Here is a 20,948-nt window from a genome sequence, read left to right as displayed (position 1 = left end):
TCTTTTCCCCAAATGTAACAGAAATGATAAAGGCTGAAATATTCACAATTAAAGAGTTACTACTGCACATGTCCCCGGTCTAAATTCCCATTCAGATTGAAGCCTATTATCTGCATGTGGTCTGTACTAACAGATAATAGCATCATAGAAATGTAAGGCTGAAAGGGACCTCGAGATGTCATCGAGTCCAGCCCCAGGTGCTGAGGCAGGACAAAGAAAACCTAGAGCATCCCTGACAGGTATTTGTCCAACCTGTTCTTAAAACATCCAATGATAGGAATTTCACAACCTCTCTTGAAAGCCCATTCCAGAACTTAACTATCCTTATAGTTAGAAAATATTTCCTAATCTCTAACCTAAATTTCTTTTGCTGCAAATCAAATGTGGTTTGTTGTTTAAATACATAAAATCCCATTATCATAATCAACTTTCCTTTGCCGGGAAGAGTACAGTCTATAAAATGCATAATTTACAGTGAAGTGCAAAATCTTAGTATAAGACTTTGAGACCCTTCTTGTTGAGTAATGCTCAATTTTGGGATGTCAGGCCCACAGAAAACTGAGAGAGAAGAAGAAGAGGGTATGCTGATGGATCAGCCTAAAGCTGGCTTTATAATATTTGTGTGTATAGCTCATGCATAGAATGCAGTATGCCCTTAGGCCAACAACACTGCTTCAACAAAGAGATCAATGACTTTATAGCTTATGTTTTCTTTGAAAGTTACTGAAACATTCATTGTATTATGCACTGTAACAGTGATTTTGTGCTGAAAGAAGTCTTGTGGGAACTCCCCACAGTGTCAAGAGGATAATTATTATTTAGTATGAAAGTAAACAAGAGTGTTTTGAGCATTAATTATTTATTCCTAGGGATCCTCATTATCTCCAAAACTGTTCACACATTGAATTGCATAATATCAGATAGTATTTTAGAATAATAACAATTATTTTATGTCTGAAAAATGGTCTATATCTGAATTACATTGTTGGGCCTGATTTTGTTTCAAATGTTCAGGTCTTTTGGGTAACGTAAGACTTACTGGTATCAGTGAAGAAAGGGCATGTGCCCTGACGTAGCACAGCCTGTATGGTAGGTGTGTTCCTCTGCCATTAGTAATAAGAAAAAGGGGCTCCCAATACATTGATGCTACAGGACAAATAATTATACTGGAATTTAGAAAACAGCAGCTGAGTAGAGGAATACAAAGGTATTTACAGCAGTGACAGTGAGACTTTTCAGTCTAAGGGCTTGATTCTGCCATCATTGAAGAGGATGATAAAACTTACACAATGGCTTCAGAGGTGCAGGATCAGGCCTTAATGCTTGATACTAATTTCCTAGATGTGTGTAACAAAAATAACTATTAAACAAAATCATTAAATTTAATGGTGATCCAACGGTGCTTCCTGACTGTAAGTTTATAAGTACATACAGGGTCCAGAACATGGTTATTATCAACTGAACAATGTGCACCCTCAAGTTGTTACAGAAAAATGTGTTCTCTTTCTGGTAACCTTACATTTCACTTGGCTACTATAAGTTCCTCTACTTTGACTACTGCCCTTAAAACTCCCAAGGCCAGATCCTCAGCTGGTGTATATTGGTTCCACTAAAATCAGTGAAGCTATGACAGTTTATGCCAGGTGAGGATCTGGCCTGATTCATATGTCCAAACCAAACATGATTGCTTTAATATTTGACCATCCCCTTTCCTATTACCTCATTTATGTTCAGCCCTCTCCGTATATCCCCTTGTTCTTTAAGGGAGGCATATTTTCTCTTACATGCAAAGTTGATTTAAACTGTCATTCTGCCTAACCACAGATATTAAATACGGAGAAAGGAGGGGTCAGAAGCAAAGGTGGCTATATTTGTTAAGCAATTCTGTACGTGGAGTTCAAAATAGCCAGTCAGAGTGCAAGATTTGTATAATCATCATAGTTAAGAAAAGTCCTGTGTTCTGATTGGCTGATGGCTATTAGCCATTCAGAGTACAGGGAGTTGTGTGCTGTACATTGTATTGTATAAAGAATTTATCTACTCAAAGGTACAAACCATATGTCAAGTATTAGACAAAGAAATTTGGGGGATGGGGTTTCTTGGATAGATTTTTGAAAGTTTCAGATCCTTTATAATTTTCTAAAAGATTTTTTTATTTTTGAGCTGTAAGTCTGAACTTTTAAGAACTGTTTTTTACCGATTACAATTAGATATATAGCAGTGTTTATTCAAGAAACCTCTTGACTCAAAACCTAATTAACTCAAAACAAGAAACAAACTTAAAAATAGCTTTTATGAGCTTTTTAAAAATTGAGTTACCTTTATTATTTTATAGTATATTTTACATTAATCAATTTTATTTTGTGCGCACTTCCAGATTCCAGCATTACCTATCCATTCTGTACAGTGACATATTTGGCATAAATAATTTCCTCTCCACTGTTTTTTCTCACACACACTATTTTGAAATCAATAATATTATAATTTAATCTATGCTTGTGAGGAAGCCAATGGCTGTTTGTAAGCCTATGTGAAATGATTTTGGGGTTCTCAGTACATTTTCTGTGGACTGGTATTCACATTACACAGGTCCTGATCCAATACCTATTGAAGCCAATGGAAAAACTACCACTGACTTCAAAGGGTTTTGGTCAGGCCTAAACCACTGTTGTCAACCTTATCAGTTGCTTAAGCAAATAGACCAATGATTGGAAGAGACTGAAAAATGAAGTCACCTTTGCACCCCTACATTTGGCCCTTCCAGTTTAGGGTAGAAATACATGGGACTAGTGTGTATTGCTCTTGCCATGCTGTGTCTCATAGAATATCAGGGTTGAAAAGGACCTCAGGAAGGTCATCTAGTCCAACCTGTTGCTCAAAGCAGGCCCAATCCCCAACTAAATCAAGATATTGATGAATAGTTTATTACCTGACCAGGGACTTGAACCCTGGACCCACAGATTAAAAGTCTGATATTCTACCAACTGAGCTAGCCAGGCTCCTTGGGGTTAGAGGAGATCAGCCTTTAGGGCTGGCAATGTGGCAACTATCCTGAGTGTTTACAGGTCTCATCTAAAACCACTGAAGTAAATTGAAACACTCTCACTGATTTCAATGGGTTTTGGATTAGACCTTAAAACCACACACCCAATTATTTAAAAAAAAAGAGTTAAAAATAACCACCTTGTTTTAAAATATACTTGGAATATTAAATGAACATTGTTATAAAATATGAATGAATTTGAATGAAATTGTTGGTATTACTTCTCCCATGTGTGTTGGTGAGTTCAATACTGTAACTGCCCCTGCCCTCCCCTCACCTTACTTGAGCCTGATTCTGAGAGAGCAGTCTTGCAGAGAAATTTGGTTGTGCTGGTAGCCACAGCAATAGGTTTGCCCATCATCACAGCAACCATTTAGTAGTCCCCATCCACTCCCTTCTGTCAATAGGCTCTAGCTCCCTGCCTGTCATCTTCTTGTGGGGAGGTCTGGCTGGTTGCTAACCCCACTAGTGTTTTCAGGGGCCTTCCGTCCCTGCAGTGTCTATTGGGGGTAAATGACAGGCTCTTCTCTGAGGACTTCAAACTGCATTTGACCCCTTTTCCTCTCGATCCCAAAGTCCTGAAAATCACCACTTCTCCAACCTCCAGCCCCTGAATCCCCTCATCTCTCTTTCCCCCAGTCTAATGATACTCATTTTCTGTCTCCCTGACTTTTCCACTCTTCTCCTTTTTCCATCCCTGAAGTTCTATCTCGGGCCTGCACAATCCCCTTATCCACCCCTTTTTTCACCCCAACATGTGCACTCCTTTCCTCCCCCTGCTTCTCCCTACAACCTCTCCGCTGTGTAAGCTCTGCTCTTTCCTCCTTGAGACCCCCACCCCCCACCGTCTGATACTGGCGGTGTGGATCAATAGTTTGTTTCCCCTACTGTTCTGTATATGATGCTGCATTAAGACATACAGAGCAGGGAGTCTATGAGAACTGCAAGGTAGTGCTGGGCAGTGCCTGGACAGCAGTGTGAGATGACCCCTATGAAAGAAAGGATGGTCCAATGGTTAGGGCCCTAGCCTGAGACTCAAGAAAACAATTCAATCCCCTGCTCTGCCACAAATGTCTTGTATGACTTTGGGCAAGTCATTCAGGGCCAGTTTTTCAAAGATATTTTGGCATATAACCCCCACTGGAGTTTAAATACCTTTAAAAGTCTGAGCCTGTCTCTTCCGGCAGGATTCACAAGTGGGATTTAGACTGAGCATTGCAGCGCCTAATTTTTAGGTGCCCTGCCACCAAGTGACATTCACACCCCTGCGTTAGGTGCCCAGGCTCTCTGTACAATGCACAGGCAGAATCTGGCACCTAAAGAAGGGATTCATTGCAGCCAGAACACTGAGCAGGTAGTTGCCTAAGCTTATTGTAGGAAATGCTGAAGAGAGGGGTGAGTCAAATCCCTGCCCCTCAAAGGGAGTTAAGTACCTTGCTCTACTTGGGATGCACAGCTGTCAACTCTCACCTGGAGTTAGGAACTTAAGCCAGGTCAGTCCTTTTTCAAGCGAAACCAAGAAAAAGCAGCCCCTCTTATACTCTTTTGCCCACTGGTCAGAGCACTCATATAGGAGGTGAGAAGACCCAAGTTCAAATCCTCATACTGCCTGAGCTGGAGAAAGGATTTAAACCCATGCCTCCAACCTGTAGGGTAAGTATCTTAACCATGAGGCTAGGGGGTATTCTGGGAGTGAAGCTTTTTAATAGTCAATGGAGCAAGGTCTTAAACTTGGGTCTCTCACCTCCTGCATGAGTGCCCTTACTGCTGGGCTATAGAGTAAAACTTTCTCTCGCCCAGTGACCATGTAAGTGTTTTATACAATGTAGAACAGCTTCAACAGAAGAGATACCCACCCCAGGATACCCTATAGCCCACTTGGAAGATGAGAGACCAGGATTCAAACCCCTGCTCCACATTAGACATAGTGGGGATTTGAACTGAGGTCTTAAGCATTCTGGGGGAGTGCACTAACCACTAGCTACAGCAGTAGGAAAGTAGGTACCGGGTACTACCCCAATCTCCTCAGCCCACTGGGGTTTGCCTGGGCACTGATGCAGTAGATGTGCTCTAAAGTGGCCTCTGAGTGCAACTACTGGTTCAGGCCTCACAGTTGAGAGAGGCAGGGGAACATCTATTTTGTGAATCCTGCTGGGGATTAAGTGTGAGTAAGGCATCGAGCTGCTCAATGGTGTCAGGACTGAGGTGGCTGCGCACATGCCCACTGGCAGAAATTTAGGAGGCTAGAAGACTTTAAGAGTGGAAACTTAGATGCCTATAGGGTTAGATGGCAGCTGACGGGGATTTGAGTTCTCCTTGTGAATGCTACCCTCTGTGGCTCAGTTCCCTATCTGTACGATGGGACAACAGTACTTCCCTACTTCACAGGGGTGTTCTGAGGATAAGTGCTTAAAAATTAAGGGGTACAATTACTACAGCAATGGGGCCATATAAGTACCTTAGACACAGAGAAATGTTGACAAGACAGACCGGCAAGAGTCCTCAGAGCCTACAGGCAACTAAACAGCATTTATGACACAATGTGGAAAATCTGTACTGTTCTGGCTAAATTGGAACTGTTATCAAGTGAACAAGGGAGCTCCACCATGAAAAATGTGATATATGGTGATTTGGAGAGCCATGCAGACGTAAGTGTCAAAATACTGCTAGACTGTATATTACCGGTAAGTACAGGGATTAGGACTATTGGCCTCTCATATCCTTTACACAGATACTGCTCTACATTCACACCAGCGACTGCCATCAACAGGAATTGCACGTACAGATTTATGGCTTTTAGTTCAAATATGAATACTGATGAGGGAAATTTAACCCTCACTATAGAGAGTCTGCTGCTATTTTCAATTATGGTATCAGTGGCTAATTCCTTTTGCACATGTCTGACACTAAAAGGACTGAAATACTTAAGCAGGCTATGGAAAAGGTCAGAAAGGAAAGTAATATGCAGAAATCTGTACTTTTTAAAAACAGCAAAACTTGCCTTTTGAAGATCTTTTTTGTATTTTGTCTTTAGTTGGGCCTTTGCTATGAAATGGCTTTAACCTTCTTATTGTGGTAAGGAGGATTGGGCAAAGGAGCGTAGGTCCTGGAAAGGGCATCAATAAAGTTTGTGAATCACTTAGATCAGGGGTCCCCAACACGGTGCCCGTGGGCACCATGGCAGCCGCCGGGGCGTCTAAATGCGCCCATGTCCTGGCCAGCGGACGAGCATCCGCCGAAATGCCACCAAAATTCAGCGGCATTTTGGCAGCGATGCCTCTGAATGATGCTGCTTGCCGCCGACAAACAGCTTCATCCAGAGGCGTCGCTGCCAAAATGCTGCCGAATTTCGGCAGCATTTTGGCGGATGCTCGTCTGTTGCCACAGTGCTCCGTGGCATGTCTTCTGACACCCGCCAGATGAAAAAGGTTGGCGACCACTGACTTAGATACTATGGTAATAAGGGTAATGTCTACCTGTCTTTGGTATTTATATGACATTTTCAAGAACAATATCTATTTTTCCACTTTAATTCAATTGAATTTTATTTTAATACACCTGTTCAAAAATAAATACTCTTGGGCCTGCTGGGTTGTGTTGTGTATGGAGATATGTAACTCTGAGAGGTTGCTGAAACACAGTCTGTCTGCAGGTGTATGGAAATTCTACTTTAGTCTATTATCTGTTTTTCAAATGCCGACACTGACATTTTTGCTAAAAAGTGATAATATACCCGCAAGATATGGTTTGGTTATTGGTGTGTTTTGTGTTATTTTTTTAAGTGAATCCTCACAAATAGTGTACAAATAAATTTCAACCTGCTTGTTTCACACTGAAATATTTCTTCAGCTTTAAAAGGAGGGAGCAATTTGCCCCTGTTCTTGTTCTCCAGGAAATAGCCAGGGACTTCCACCATCATGTACACAGGGCTAAATTATCCCATCCATTATATCTATTTAACCCTGTTGATATTAGTCGGTTAACAGGGGCATAACTGAGGGCAGATTTTTCTAACATAAGTTGCTAGTGTTGACAGTTGCTGCTGCCAGGAGCTGTGTCCTATTACTGAAGCACTGGGCAGACTTTATTAGGAGATTCTGCCTTCTGCTTGTTAACTGTCTGTCACTTACAGGTTGGGGAAGGTCAGCTAGAGATTTTTCCAGAAGAGGTGAATTCCTCTTGCTAAAATAGTCTGGTGCTGGACTTAAAGTTAGAGTCAAACACAAGCCTAATGGCTAGCCCATGAAAAGTGCTTATGTGCTTTTCCCCCCCAGTGTTATAAATTCAGCCAAACTGGAATAATGAGTTTTTCCTCATTTTCTGTAGACTTGGTCCTTGCAGACATAGTCTGAGGAATACTTGTAATAACAGCAGTTTCCTCATGAATAGCCACTTAGAATTCATCCAAGAAACGAGCAGCCCCAAAAGGAAGAAAACTTTCCATAGCAAACTACTAAACATAAAACTGTTGCTTTAGGGCCACACACTCCCTCCCTTCATTCCACCACAGAGGGGTGCCTGGCTCCTCAAAAGAAAAGTGTTGTTTCAGTGGCTTGCTTCTCCTATTTATTACCTGTGGATACCCGTGTTCAAAAATCAGTATTTGGCCCTATATGAAATGAATTTCCTGGATTCAGCTATGTCCTCAGTGGCTCTTTGCCCACAGCAGAAAAGCCACCACACATTTGAATACAGTTGGCAGTTTCAGCCCATTATTGAAATAGAAAGTGTTTCACAAGCCAAGACCGGGGTATTGGCAGAGCTGCATGTGATAGGCTTTTACTTACATAAGCATCACACACACATGGATCTTTCCCCCTTTAAAAGGTATGAATTATTGAGATGTTTGAATCCTTTGGGGCCATGTAAATAGTTTTTCCATCCTTAAAGGAAAAATAAACATTAAAAATAGTTAAGCAAATATGTTCACTTTGCTTTGAAGTGGGGTGGAAAGTAGAAAGATGCAGCTAATCAAATACTTCTACATGGGTCAAAGGCTGCAGAGCATCCTGCGGGCCTTATTGGTATTTTTTCTTTAAAGCCTTAGGGGCCTGATCCTGTATTCCTTGTGTACCCAAAATTCCCACTGAATTCAATGGGAGTGCATAAGGAATGTGGGATAAGGCCTTGAATAGCTAACTATATAGTCCATTTAGACTCTGATCTTGCAAAGGCTTACACATGAGCTTAACTTTATGCCCCATGAGCAGTCCAGCTATATACACAGTGTGCATAAGTGTTTGCAAGATTTGGCCTTATTGTGTTTTAAAAACAAAAAACAAACAAACAAAACTCTCCATGGCTACCTAGGACTTCATGGTTGCCACAGTGCTGCACACCAGGATTACTCAGGACTTCACAGAGTTAGAGAATCAGTTAGGACCCGTATCCATCTACTCCAAAAGCACAGAACTCTACCTTGTTAGTAATACGGGGCCTATGACACAGGTAAGCAGTTTTGATTGCATCTACCAGACAGCACTAGTGTGAACTTGTCTTTCTCTCTTGTACACATGCGCACACATACTTTCTCTTTATCCAGTTCTTAGCAGTATGTTCAGAACTAATTTAAAAAATATATCCCACACTTTCCCCCCATTTTTATACAATAACGGAATGGAGATGGCATTTTTACTGATACTGTACAGTTCACAGGGAATGCAGCTACAGTTTGAAAGCATGGAAGAGTTTGGAGTTAAGTCTATTTGCTACACAAGTGTTTTCACTAACATACTTGTGATATCTTTTTAGAAATATTTTGGAAGTCTGCTTTCCCATACAACCAGTAGACACAGTGATGGTGTCAGGTCACAAGGAAGGTAGTTGCCCTTCAGTTGTATGGGAAAGCAGACTTCCAAAATAGTTCTAAAAAGATATCACAAAAGTATGTTAGTGAAAACACTTGTTTAGCAAATAGACTTAACTCCAAACTCTTCCAGTTTCTTCCTCCTAAATGCTTTCAAACTGTAGCTGCATTCCCTGTGAACTAACGATATTATCCTACTACCAAAAATGAAGTGTATTATTCATTCTTCTTTTTATAAAATGTAAGGCCCTTTAAAAAATCCCTGATCATGATTTATGCTTCCATATTTGTAACTAGATGTAACAATTAGAATAGCTTTCATGCTGTATTGCAGTTTTCCGTTAAAAACTTCTTTATGTGCATGCTCTTCATTTGTTCCCCATCGTGTTAAAGGAAGAGAAGGGTAAAGCTCACTTTATTTCATCCCTGGCAGGATAGTCACATGTACCAGGCTTGCAAAAATTCACATTTTCAATCAATGCTGTTAAAAAGCAAATTTGATTATAGGTTCAAACCTTGTACAATAGGTTTCATTTTTTCAGGAGGAATCTGTGTATCTGTGTATATCATAGTTCATAACTGAAATGCAGTTATGTTCTAGTCAAACAGACATTATTTTGGGAAAGTTCTATGCTCTGTGTTATGCAGGAGTGTAGACTAGATGATCACAGTGGTCCCTTCTGGCCTTATAATTCATGAATCTACACAGCCATAATTTCAGTTGTGTTGATGGGCACCAATAGAATTATACTCTTTTTTAGTAAGTAAAAAGCTCACAATTGAGCATATACAGGCTACATGTAAAATAAATTATTTCCTCCTGTCTATATTGTGGAACATTTGCTGCCATACTGGAATGGTTGTTATAGTAGTGAAAGTTCTCAGAAGGTTTAAAATCAACTCACCTATTTTAGATTTTTTTTTTAAAGGAAAAACTAAGGGAAACTCTTGAAATAACATTTTACTCCCTTCCAACAAACTCTTCAAGTTTTCTTGGAATATGAACACATAATTATGGGACAGATGTTAGTACTCTTATGATGAGTAAGTCAATGGGACTACTACAGGAGAAAGGTCTTCACGGCTACCCCTCTGATACTCATCCTAAGGTTATCAGAATCTGACCCTATAATATTAACATTTGAATGCCAATGCCATGCATCAAAATTATAACATGAACGGTGTATTCTATACACTTTTGGCAGATTTGGAAATCCTGAGGATGCTTTGATAAGCAAGGGCTTTTCAATCAATATTACAATGAGCTTAATTATCTCTTCTGATATGTGGTTTATTAAATTGAAGATCCAGTTTCTGCTCTCAGTTAAACCAGTATAAATCCAGAATAATTCTATTGACTTCAAAGGAGTTACTCTGGATTTATGGCAGTATAACAAAGCACAATTTAGCCAAAAGTGTGTTAAACATTTTTCACACATGTACTTTAGCCTGCTTAGTTACAAACCAGTCAAAAATGTCCCTCCAGTAAAATAGGAATTTGAAAGTATCTGCAAATAATTTTCATAACCAGTTGTCAGAAATCACTTAGTCAACAGTATAATATAAATGAAAGAAAAGAAACATGTGTAAACCAGCTGATTATAATGAATTTGGTATATAAGAGCATCCCGTTGTAATTCATACCAGTTTCGCCCCAGCTAATTATACTTTATAGGCTGAATTCAGCCTAATTTAAAAGAGAAGCACCAAATGAAACAGTATATACTTCCATACACCAAAGCTCATATCAAAAGAGGAAGGACTCTTACCTAGCATGCAAACACATTTGGCATTCTGATCGGGACTATCAAATGAGATTTCTCCACACCTCTGAAAGAAAAAGAGGGACATATTTAATGTGAGAATCTGTGGCAGTGTTTCTAAAGCTCATCTCAATTGATTAGACTCTCCCTGTTGGTATGCATACTTCCACCTTTTCATGTTCTCTGTATGTATAAATATCTCCTGTCTGTGTGTTCCATTCTATGCATCCGAAGAAGTGAGCTGTAGCTCACGAAAGCTTATGCTGAAATAAATTTGTTAGTCTTTAAGGTGCCACAAGGACTCCTGTTCTTTTTGCGGATACAGACTAACACGGCTGCTACTCTGAAACCTGTCTAAAACTTGTATATCTCTGTTCTCTGCTGCCTTTCTTCCCCAGCACTGGTAAGATACAGAGATCCATAATTCAAGGGCAGATGGCATGGTCAGAAGGCTTTCTGGTAGCCCAAGTTTTAGGATGTGAAAACAACAATCTGCTTATATTGGGTAAGGATGGGTAATTCATACACCTCATTCTCTTGCTGTGAGCACAGTCTTAACAGCGGAACTGGGTAGAAAATGAATCTGTGACTTCTTGGTTAGTTCAAGATATTTTAATTTCAAGTTTTGGTATGAAATATAGATGGGACACTTGGTGAAATGGCACTCATGGAGCTCCTGCCTGGAGTCTCATCCTAAAATGTACTAAGCATAAGACTTTGCAGGTCCACTCCCACTCACCAACACTGTCTCACAGCCAGGAGGATATGGCTATGGGATAGTGCAAAAAAAAAAAAAGCAGTGTCAAAAAGCAATGCCTTCCCTGCTGTGCACAAAGAGGTAACAGAGAAAATGACTTAGCACCTCATTTCTTGGGATGGCATGAGTCAGGTGAGGAAACTTCAACTGCCTTGGATAAATATTGATGCTCTTCTGCATCTCCAATTTTAACCCATTGTATAGTGTACTTAAAATTGATTAATGGACAGGGGAACTCTAGCTAGAAAAGAATTTGTCAGACCTTGTCAAAGCCTCTTTAAAAAGAATACATTGGGGGATAGAACATAAGATGGATAATTTTAAACAAGAGGTAGAAACAGTTTCTAAAGGGACCACAAGCTCTTCACCTGCTCGCAAATAATAATGCAGTAGTTTTTTAGTTGTGTTGAACATAAGCTCTTAACAAAAGAACATCTCTAATAAATAGTTTGTTACCATACATTAATTTGTTTATATTCTGAGAAATCAAGAATACTTTTATATCTCTAAGGCTGTAACATCTATGGGTAAAGAATGTGTTTGTAAAGCGCAATTAAATTACAGCACTATGTATGTGAGTTTTATTATTAACGAATAATCTACATAGATACATAGTTTTCATGGCACATGTTGCATGTAATATGGTTTATATTTTTAAGGATTCTGTTCAGACTTTCACTCACTCTCTTATTTAGGAGGAAATTGGTTTTCATATTCATGAGAGCATAATTTACAGAAGTTAATGTGAAAAAAGACAAATTTTTGTCCTATGATTTCAGGGCTATTAATGGGCCACTTTACCTTGAAGGGTCTATTAGGATATGTGCTAACTACTTAGGCCTACACTATAAATGTACATCAGCATAACTATGTTGCTCAGAGGTGTGAAAAATCCACACCCTGAGCAAGTATACCTCTTGTGACCGTGGATTAACTAAGCCAACTGGAGAAGCTCTCCTGTCAGCATAGTAGGGTCTGCACTGAGCACTACAGCAGTGAAGCTGAAGTGTTTTAAGTGTATATCTGTCCTGAATACCTTTCCCAGACCTGAAGAAGAGCTCTGTGTAGCTCGAAAGCTTGTCTCTCTCACCACCAGAAGTTGGTCCAATAAAAGATATTACTTCACCCACCTTGTCTCTCTAAATTTTCAAGTAGTGATTTAAAGCAAAGTACATTTTCTTTCATATTTTTATGTAAATAAAGATAGTTTGTGTCCTCCCTTACCTTAATAGTTATATATTATCTATAATATGCCTTACAAAGTTTATAATAATTTATCAATAAAGAGAGTTACCAAAAAAAATATCCCTCATAACAACTCTGTTAAAAATGTGAGGATTATTACCCCTATTTTTCATATCAGAAAATCAAATCATAAGATTTATGCAATTTACATAAGGCCATAATGGAAATGAGTATCAGAATCAGGAATGCCTGGTCTTGTTGCAACATGCTCTCTGGTCCCTTGCATAGATAACCATGTCATTTTAAATTTAAACTGGTAAAAGTTTATAGTGCTGCGAATACATTGGTGCATCTTATGGGTTTGATTCAAATCAATGGAAAGATTCCCATCAATGTCAATGGTGATTAGACTGGGCCCTTATAAATAAATAGGTCTCATTCCATGTCACTCAGCTCCAAGTCTGTGGCCATAGTCTTAACTATGGGAAAAATTAAGAATTAAACCATAAGCCAGTGTCAAATACCATAGAAGCAATAGTGCACAATGTAACTCCGTTCACCATATTTTGTTATTCTAAATATTTTATACTCTGTAGTGTCAGTGCTCCTGGTAGCAGAGCACAGAGTATATAGAAAAGCAAAAGTTCACATTACTGAGCAGTTCTGGCTAGCCTCTCAGAGTGTGTCTTCTCCTTCTGCTTTCTTTCCAGATTAATTTCCTTTAACCTTTTCAGTACCTGTACCATTTTCTCTTGTGTAAATGGAAGTGATTAGTACCTTCCCGTTAAAGTACATTTTATTGTTTCACAGTCAGTGACAGTTATAGCAAGAATCCAAAACATCAGGTAAAAAGTAAACAAGGCTTAAGATAATACAGAACAACAGCATCATAATTAGACTAAACATTTGCAACCTGCCATTTTTACACTCTCCTTCGCTTCCCCCACACCAAAATAAATAAAAAAACAAACAAGCAAACAACAGCCCCACTCCCATACACAACCACTTCATATATCAGTGCATCTAAAGAGAGCAATCTAATGCCCTATATTTACCCTCCCTAGCAGCCAGCCCTGTTCTCCCGAAAGATTTCAAAAGACAGCACCAGTATTTCAGAGTAAATTATCAGAAAGCTCCCCCACCAGCTCATCCACAGCAGACTCAGAAATTTTCTCTCTGTTCATTATGGAACAAAATAATCTTCCAATTCCTTCTTTTCGCTCCAAGATCAGAATGTTCATTCATATGCAGGCAGTGGCATTGGAACAATTTTTATAGTAGGGGTACTGAAAACCATTGAACAAAACTGTAAACCCTATATATGATGGAAACCACTTCAAGCCAGGGGGTGCTACTGCACCCCCAGTGGCCCTAGTTCCAGCATCACAGTATGCAGGTAATTTAACAAAGTGCAGCAGAGCTAAATGGAACTGTAATGGGGTGAAGTATCAGAGGGGTAGCCGTGTTAGTCTGGTTCTGTAGAAGCAGCAAAGAATCCTGTGGCACCTTATAGACTAACAGAAGTTTTGCAGCATGAGCTTTCGTGGGTGAATACCCACTTCTTCGGATGCAAGCAGTGCATCCGAAGAAGTGGGTATTCACCCACGAAAGCTCATGCTGCAAAACTTCTGTTAGTCTATAAGGTGCCACAGGATTCTTTGCTGCTTGTAATGGGGTGCACTCACCTCTTGCGAGCACCCCTCTGTCTCAGTGCTTGTGCCTGCTCTCTGTCTCTCTCAGTTTGTGATGGGTCTTTGGTGACTCAGTCCTCCTGCCAAGTCACACACAGTCTGTCTGTGTGATAAAGCAAAGCAAACCCCTTCTCAGGTATAAATCCAACAGGAAGCCTATTTCAGCACCCTCTGTAAGGTCTTTCGATCTGCAGCCCTATCCTGGGGCTTAGTCTTCAATCAATTCAGCATGGGCTATCATAGTACCCAAGTCCAAACTGTCGCTCAGCCCCTTCTGGGTTCCCTCAAATTAGCCCTGCCTGATGTGGGGCCACAACCCCCAGGACTCCCTCCCTGGAGATTTCACATCTCTGGGCCTTTCTGGCCTAGGGTGATCAGATGAGAGGAAGAAAATATCGGGATGCTAGTGGAGCAAAAAAAACCAACAATGGAGTGTGAAATATTGGGAACTTCCGTTGGGATGCAGGACAAACGCCTAAATATTGGGACGTCTGGTCACCCTATTCTGGCCCCAGTTCTTCAGCTGGGCTCTTAAAAAAGTTCAGTTCCCTTTCTGGGGTACAAAGTCCAGGCCACTTTCCCAGTGGCTGTTGGGGAGGAGGGACCTGGGCTTGCCCTCTACTTCAGATCCCATCCCAGGGACCCTATAGATAGCAGCCATCCACCACATCCCTTTAAATACATTATGTTGCTGCTATGATTCCCTGGGCCACTTCCCCATGGTTCCAGCACATTCTTCACCCTTACTTCAGGGCCTTGTACTGGTGGAATTCCAGCAGCCAGCCCAGAGCACTATCCACTCTCCTCCAGCTCTAGCAAGGAACTGATCTCACTGTGGCCCTGCAGCTCTTCTTATACTAGCTTGCTGGGCCTTGATTGGCTGCTTCCCATACAGCTGCTCTGGGTAGCTTGGAGGACCTCTCTAATGCCCTTTTCTGGGGCGGGGTATGGCTGGGCCACAAGGCTCCAGCAGGGGGGGCTGAAGGCCTCATCTACCCTGTCACAGGAACATATCCATGTCCCCTAAAATATTCAAGCTCCTGTCATGTCCCATATCTCATTTATATTTTCCACTTGTGACCCACAGGAAGACATGTCCGGCCAAATTAGCCCTAATGTAGAGCTGTACCTGCCTTACCATAGTCAATGGAATCACAACAGGGATGATTTAGGGCTTGGCTACATGGGGAAAGTGATTAGAATAGCTATTCTGGAATAACCTATTCTATAATGGCTATTCTGGAATAGCTCCTTGTGTGGATACTCTGTTCTGGAACAAATGTGATTATATTCCAAAATAAGTACTTCACTTTGAAAGTGCATTAGTTATTCCCAAATAAAGATTCTTTTATTTTAAAAGAGAGTGTCTACTGTCCATATGGAATACTAATCTGGAATATTTTATTCTGCATTAGTTATTCTGGTCAATTTTCCCATGTAGACAAATCTGGAGGCCAATTTTGTTTGAAAAAGTCAACTAAATCCTTTATTTACAAAATTTTAAGTTGCTGAGGCAATAATGTTGCTAAATTTATTAGCATTTTACCTTGGTTAGCCTTTCTAGCTTGAACTTCCCCACATCATTAGATAAATCGTTATAATCAAACTCACTTTTCTAACCAATAAGGGACATTAGTACTACATATCTCATATCTGTTGGGAAAACTGCCAAAAGTAATTAATTCTTTTCTCATCAATTTTTGCCATGGGGTTACCAAAAGTTGTTTACTAACCTAATGGACATGCTTCTTTTTTTTCTACTGCTAAAAATAGTGAAAAAATAGCATGTTGTGTATCTTCTATGGAATGAGAAACTTTCTCTCTGAAATCCTTTCGTGTTGACTTGTAGTTCACCTCGTCTGTTACGCATGAAATAGATCATATATATCTATTCAGATTTGCTCTGCACATCAGTTTTTTTAGGCGCATTACTGAAGTTAAAAGCATAAGCAGCAATTAAAAACATAATGAAAGAGGATTAAATAAAAATCTCTGTCCTCAAAACTTTCTCAACACAAGTAATATCATAATTAGATGGAGTTTGCTTTGGGGTTGGGAAAGACTACTATTATAATTATTACAGGGTGTCCCGCAATAGAATTTTGTATGGAGGTGTAGAGTTATTCTGCTGACTCACTCTAGCAGACTGGACGAGTCTTATTTGAACTAATTCAAGCAGAGAAGTAGGAGAATAGACAGGATGTCCTGCAGGAGAAGCCTTGAAAATAAGCCAGTCTGGGAGAAAGTTTGGGCAATGGTCTATGTTGAACTGTTTAAAAGTACTGACCTACTCAAGGTAGAGCTGATCAAAAATTGGAATTTCCATCCATGGATTGGGCTGCACAGCCAGACTACAACTCCCATGATTATGCACTGTGGTCATGTGACTTATGTTGCACCACCGCCGTTCATCTGGAGGGGAATAGGGGCATGTGGCACCACACTACAATTCTCATGAGGCACCGCAGTAGTGCAAGTGGACACAAATTAATGTTGAACTGACCCAAAATTAAATATTTTGATTCAGTTCAACAACCTAAAATGTCATTTGGGTGAACTTGACCTGAAATGAAGTATTTTGTTTTGATTTTCCTGATGGAAAATTGAAAAAATGTCAGCAAAGTTGAAACTTTTGATTTTGGGGGAAACTGCTATTTTCCATCCAAAAACATTCTGATAATTTCCTGACCTGCGCTGACCCCCCTGGGACATTGTTATTTAAGTTATGCTTCTGGAGACAGAGGGTGAAATCTTGACCCCATTTAACTCCATGAGGGCATGTCTACTCATACAGCTCTGGAGCGATGCAGCTGCACTGCTGCAGCACATCTGGTGAAGACACTCTGTGCAGATGGAAGAGAGCTCTCTCCTTGGCATACTAAAATCACCTCCACAATCAGCAGAAGCTGTCAGCTGGAGAAGCATTCCCGCCTACATCGTGTTGTGCACATGAGCACTTATGTCGATATAACTTATGTCTCTCAGAGGGGTGGTTTATTCATACCCCTGAGCAACATAAATTATGCTGACTTAGACTGTAGTGTAGACATAGCCTGAGAGTATTGCCATTAACTACACTGCAGCCAAGATTTCACAAAAAGACTATACACAAATCCAGGGGCGGCTCTACATATTCGGCCACCCCAAGCAGTCATGCGAGGGAGACGCCCCGGAGCCCCGGGAGCAGCGGACCTCCCGCGGGCATGACTGCGGAGGGTCCGCTGGTCGTGCGGCTCGGCTGGACCTCCAGCAGCTGTGGACGGTTGGCTGGTCCGGCGGCTCCAGTGGAGCTTCCGCAGTCATGCCTGCGGGAGGTCCAGCCGAGCTGCGGGACCAGCGAACCGTCCGCAGTCATGCCTGCGGGAGGTCCGGTCGTCCCGGAGCTCTGGTGGACCTCCTGCAGGCATGACTGCGGCAGGTCCACCGGCCCAGCCTGCCGCCCCTGCCGGCAAATGCCGCCCCACGCGCGTGCTTGCCGCGCTGGGGTCTGGAGCCAGCCCTGCACAAATCACAGGAAAGGGATGAATTTTGGACAGCACCTCAGTCAGGCAACCTCATGGGGACTCTATCTATTCACAAGGATATATGTAAAGTACTGGACAATATCCTTGGCTGGTGTAAACTGGTGTAGTTCCATTAAAGTCAGTGGAATTACATCAATTTACACAAGCTGAAGATCAAGCGATAACCCAGTGAAAATTGTAGTGTCTTTGAGAATTTTTTCTTATTTTTTTCTAAGCCTTTCAAACACTATTGTTATGTTCCATACATATTGACATAAGCACAATATATATATATATATTTAGGAGGTGTATCCTCAGTAAGCTAAGCTTACTCAATATTTTCCAAGAATTCATTTGATTTTTCTTGACACTTTACTGAGGTAATACACTCTGCTCCTTGCAAGAGCAGCAGGAAATGGATAATGCAGAACAACATTATTTGGTTAAAAAGCTTAACTTTTTTATTCATTTCCCCATTTCACCGTACTGCATATTTCTCATTCTGACAGATTTATGGATAAAAATGCAGAATTTAATGCATTTTGATGCCAAAATAGACAGAAAGCTTCTGTTCTCCTATGGAAAACTATGGGGGGAATGGGACTGTCTCTGAAGCAATAAATGCTTCTTTTATTTCTTTTTCTCTTTTACAGTGGTTGTTTCTCATTTAAACTTATACAGGGTAAACTCATAAATTGTCTGCACTCTATAATACTGATAGAGAGATATGCACAGCTGTATTAATCACTTACTCTGGGTTTAGTAATAAACAAAAGTGATTTTATTAAGTATAAAAAGTAGGATTTAAGTGGTTTCAAGTAATAACAGATAGAACAAAGTAAGTCACCAAGCAAAATAAAGCAAAACCACGCAAGTCTAAGTCTAATACATTAAGAAACTGTTTACAGGTAAAATCTCACCCTCAGAGATGTCCAATAAGCTTCTTTCATAGACTAGACTCCTCCCTAGTTTAGGCCCAATCCTTTCCCCGGTACAGTCCTTGTTAGTTCCAGCTCAGGTGCTAACTAAGGGATTTCTCATGACTGGCCACCCACTTTGTCCTGTTCCACCTCCTTTTATAGTTTTGGCCCAAGGTGGGAATCTTTTGTTTCTCTGGGTCCCCACCCCTCCTTCTAAATGGAAAAAGTACCAGATTTAAGTACCAGATCAGCATCATGGGACATGGTCACATGTCCTGTGAGACCCCCAGACTCCATTCGACCTGGACTGGCTTACACAAACACAGGAAGGCTTGCAAATAAATAGAGCCATTTACAACCAATTGTCCTAGTCAACGGGAGCTGTCAAGATTCTAAACCACCATCAATGGCCCACACTTTGCATAATTACAATAGGACCCCAGAGTTATACTTGATATTTCTAGCTTCAGATACAAGAATGATACATAGATACAAATAGGAGGAATATATTCAGTAGGTTGTAATCTTTGTTATGATACCTTACAAGAGATCTTTTCCATAAAGCATATTCCAGTCAATCATACTTACACTCATAAGCATATTTCCATAAAACATATGGAGTGCAATGTCATACCAGGAAACACTCCTGTGGGGTGACCTCACTTTCTGACACCTCCCCAGGCCATGCCTCCACACCACCTACATAGGCAAGCCACCTACAGACTTCTTATACAGAAGTCACGGACAGAGAAATCACAGACAAACAGACAAGTCATGGTATCCATGATATTTTCCCCACAAAGATAAACCTACAGCCCTACACATTATGTACGTGGGAATCACTGATGCCTCATGACAAAGGTCATCGGTGAAATCTTAGACATTACTGGAAATTGAGGGCCAGATTCAGCAAGCCATCCCTATCAGCAAAACCCCCAAGCATACTATTTGCTATTACTAAGGCAAATACTGCAGAATCAAGCAAATTACAGTCATACCAAATTTTAGTTATGGACTTTCTATTTTCCCTATTTGACATCAGCATGATGCATAGTTATTCAATCAAACATCAGGTGGCACATTAGCATCTAATTCTTTAATGATATAGCATCTTCTGGAGCTCAGTTGCTATAAAGCAGCAGGGCTATGCCTGGGCAAATTTTGTTTGAGATTATGTTTCCTTTTCCAAGCTTCCCTTGTGAAAGGGCAGGTTTCACTCTGATCCAGGCAGTTAAATGCATTAGTCTAACAACAGTTCAGCATTCTGTCAATCTCCAGCAAAAACCTGGCTCTGCAGTTGGTTCTGGTATTTACCGTGCTGCAGACCCTCAGCCAGTCAAAATAGGCGACACGACCAAATGAGTAATTACATTAAATTGACCAAAAATTCCCAAGAAACCATTGTTGCCAGAAGTCAGCAACTACTCTGTGGGCTAACTATCCTGAGGTGAACCTTAAGGCAGTTCATTCCCTCACAAACCTGTGATTTACTATGGTTAGGAGTTGTTTGAAATGGATTAATGTGTTGGAAAATGGACGTAGCAGCTTAACAGCTTTGTTTTCTTCTTCAGTCAAGGAAAAAAATGTTAGCTTAACAGTGTGTGTGACTTCATTATACAGATGCCAGCAGGATTGACACCATTGAGGATCTGTCAGCAATTCAGTATAAATCCCCTATTTTTAGATGTTTATAGGTCAGGCGCTATGAGGTGAAACTTGGACTACAAAAGTCTCAGCCATTTTTATTTTTAATAAAATAATCAGTCACAGTGGGCTGTGCATTAGCAGGCCATTAGGGCACACCTTTTAGGTATGTCGTGATTGCTTGCAGTCATCCAAGAAGCACACCAATAGCCTAGTGTGCTGGCATGAAACCCCAGCGCAGGCTGGAAAGGGATTAATAGTCAATTATGGCACCGGTGCAATAGATGTACTTAACTAGTTGTTTTTCAACCAGAGGGGCGTGACTGGCAGGTATCAGGTGAACTAATGGATACGTGGGTCCCAGCAACAGGCGGAACCACAGGAAATAGAAGGACTTCTGTGAGGGAATCTGAGCGCCAGAGAGATTCTTTCTGGGGGGCGCATGCTCAATGCTGGGGCAGGGGGAGAAGCTCTGTAGTAGATGAAGGAGGAGACTTAAAATGGAGTGCAGAGAAGGTAGATTTGTTGAGAGGCTCTGATTACAAGTTTGAGCTTTTGTTCCCCTGATAGGGGTTGGGTTTAGATGCTTCTCAGGGGGAGGGCTGAACTGCAAACAGAGACAGATGACCTCCAAGC

General features: G+C 40.8%; 1 protein-coding gene across 1 annotated transcript in view; it reads right to left on the bottom strand.

The window, feature by feature from the left end:
* PDE7B (phosphodiesterase 7B) overlaps positions 1–20,948 on the bottom strand; it is a 266,850-nt gene that overhangs the window by 178,934 nt on the left and 66,968 nt on the right. The window contains exon 2 of the mRNA XM_045009804.1: positions 10,619–10,679. Coding sequence (XP_044865739.1) covers positions 10,619–10,679 — 61 coding nt within the window. The remainder of the gene's footprint in view (positions 1–10,618; positions 10,680–20,948) is intronic.

This window comes from Mauremys mutica, chromosome 3 (genome assembly GCF_020497125.1).
Source record: "Mauremys mutica isolate MM-2020 ecotype Southern chromosome 3, ASM2049712v1, whole genome shotgun sequence".
Taxonomy (NCBI): Eukaryota; Metazoa; Chordata; order Testudines; family Geoemydidae; genus Mauremys; species Mauremys mutica.
Note: the sequence above shows the minus strand (reverse complement) of the source record. Positions and strands in the feature narration are given on the sequence as shown.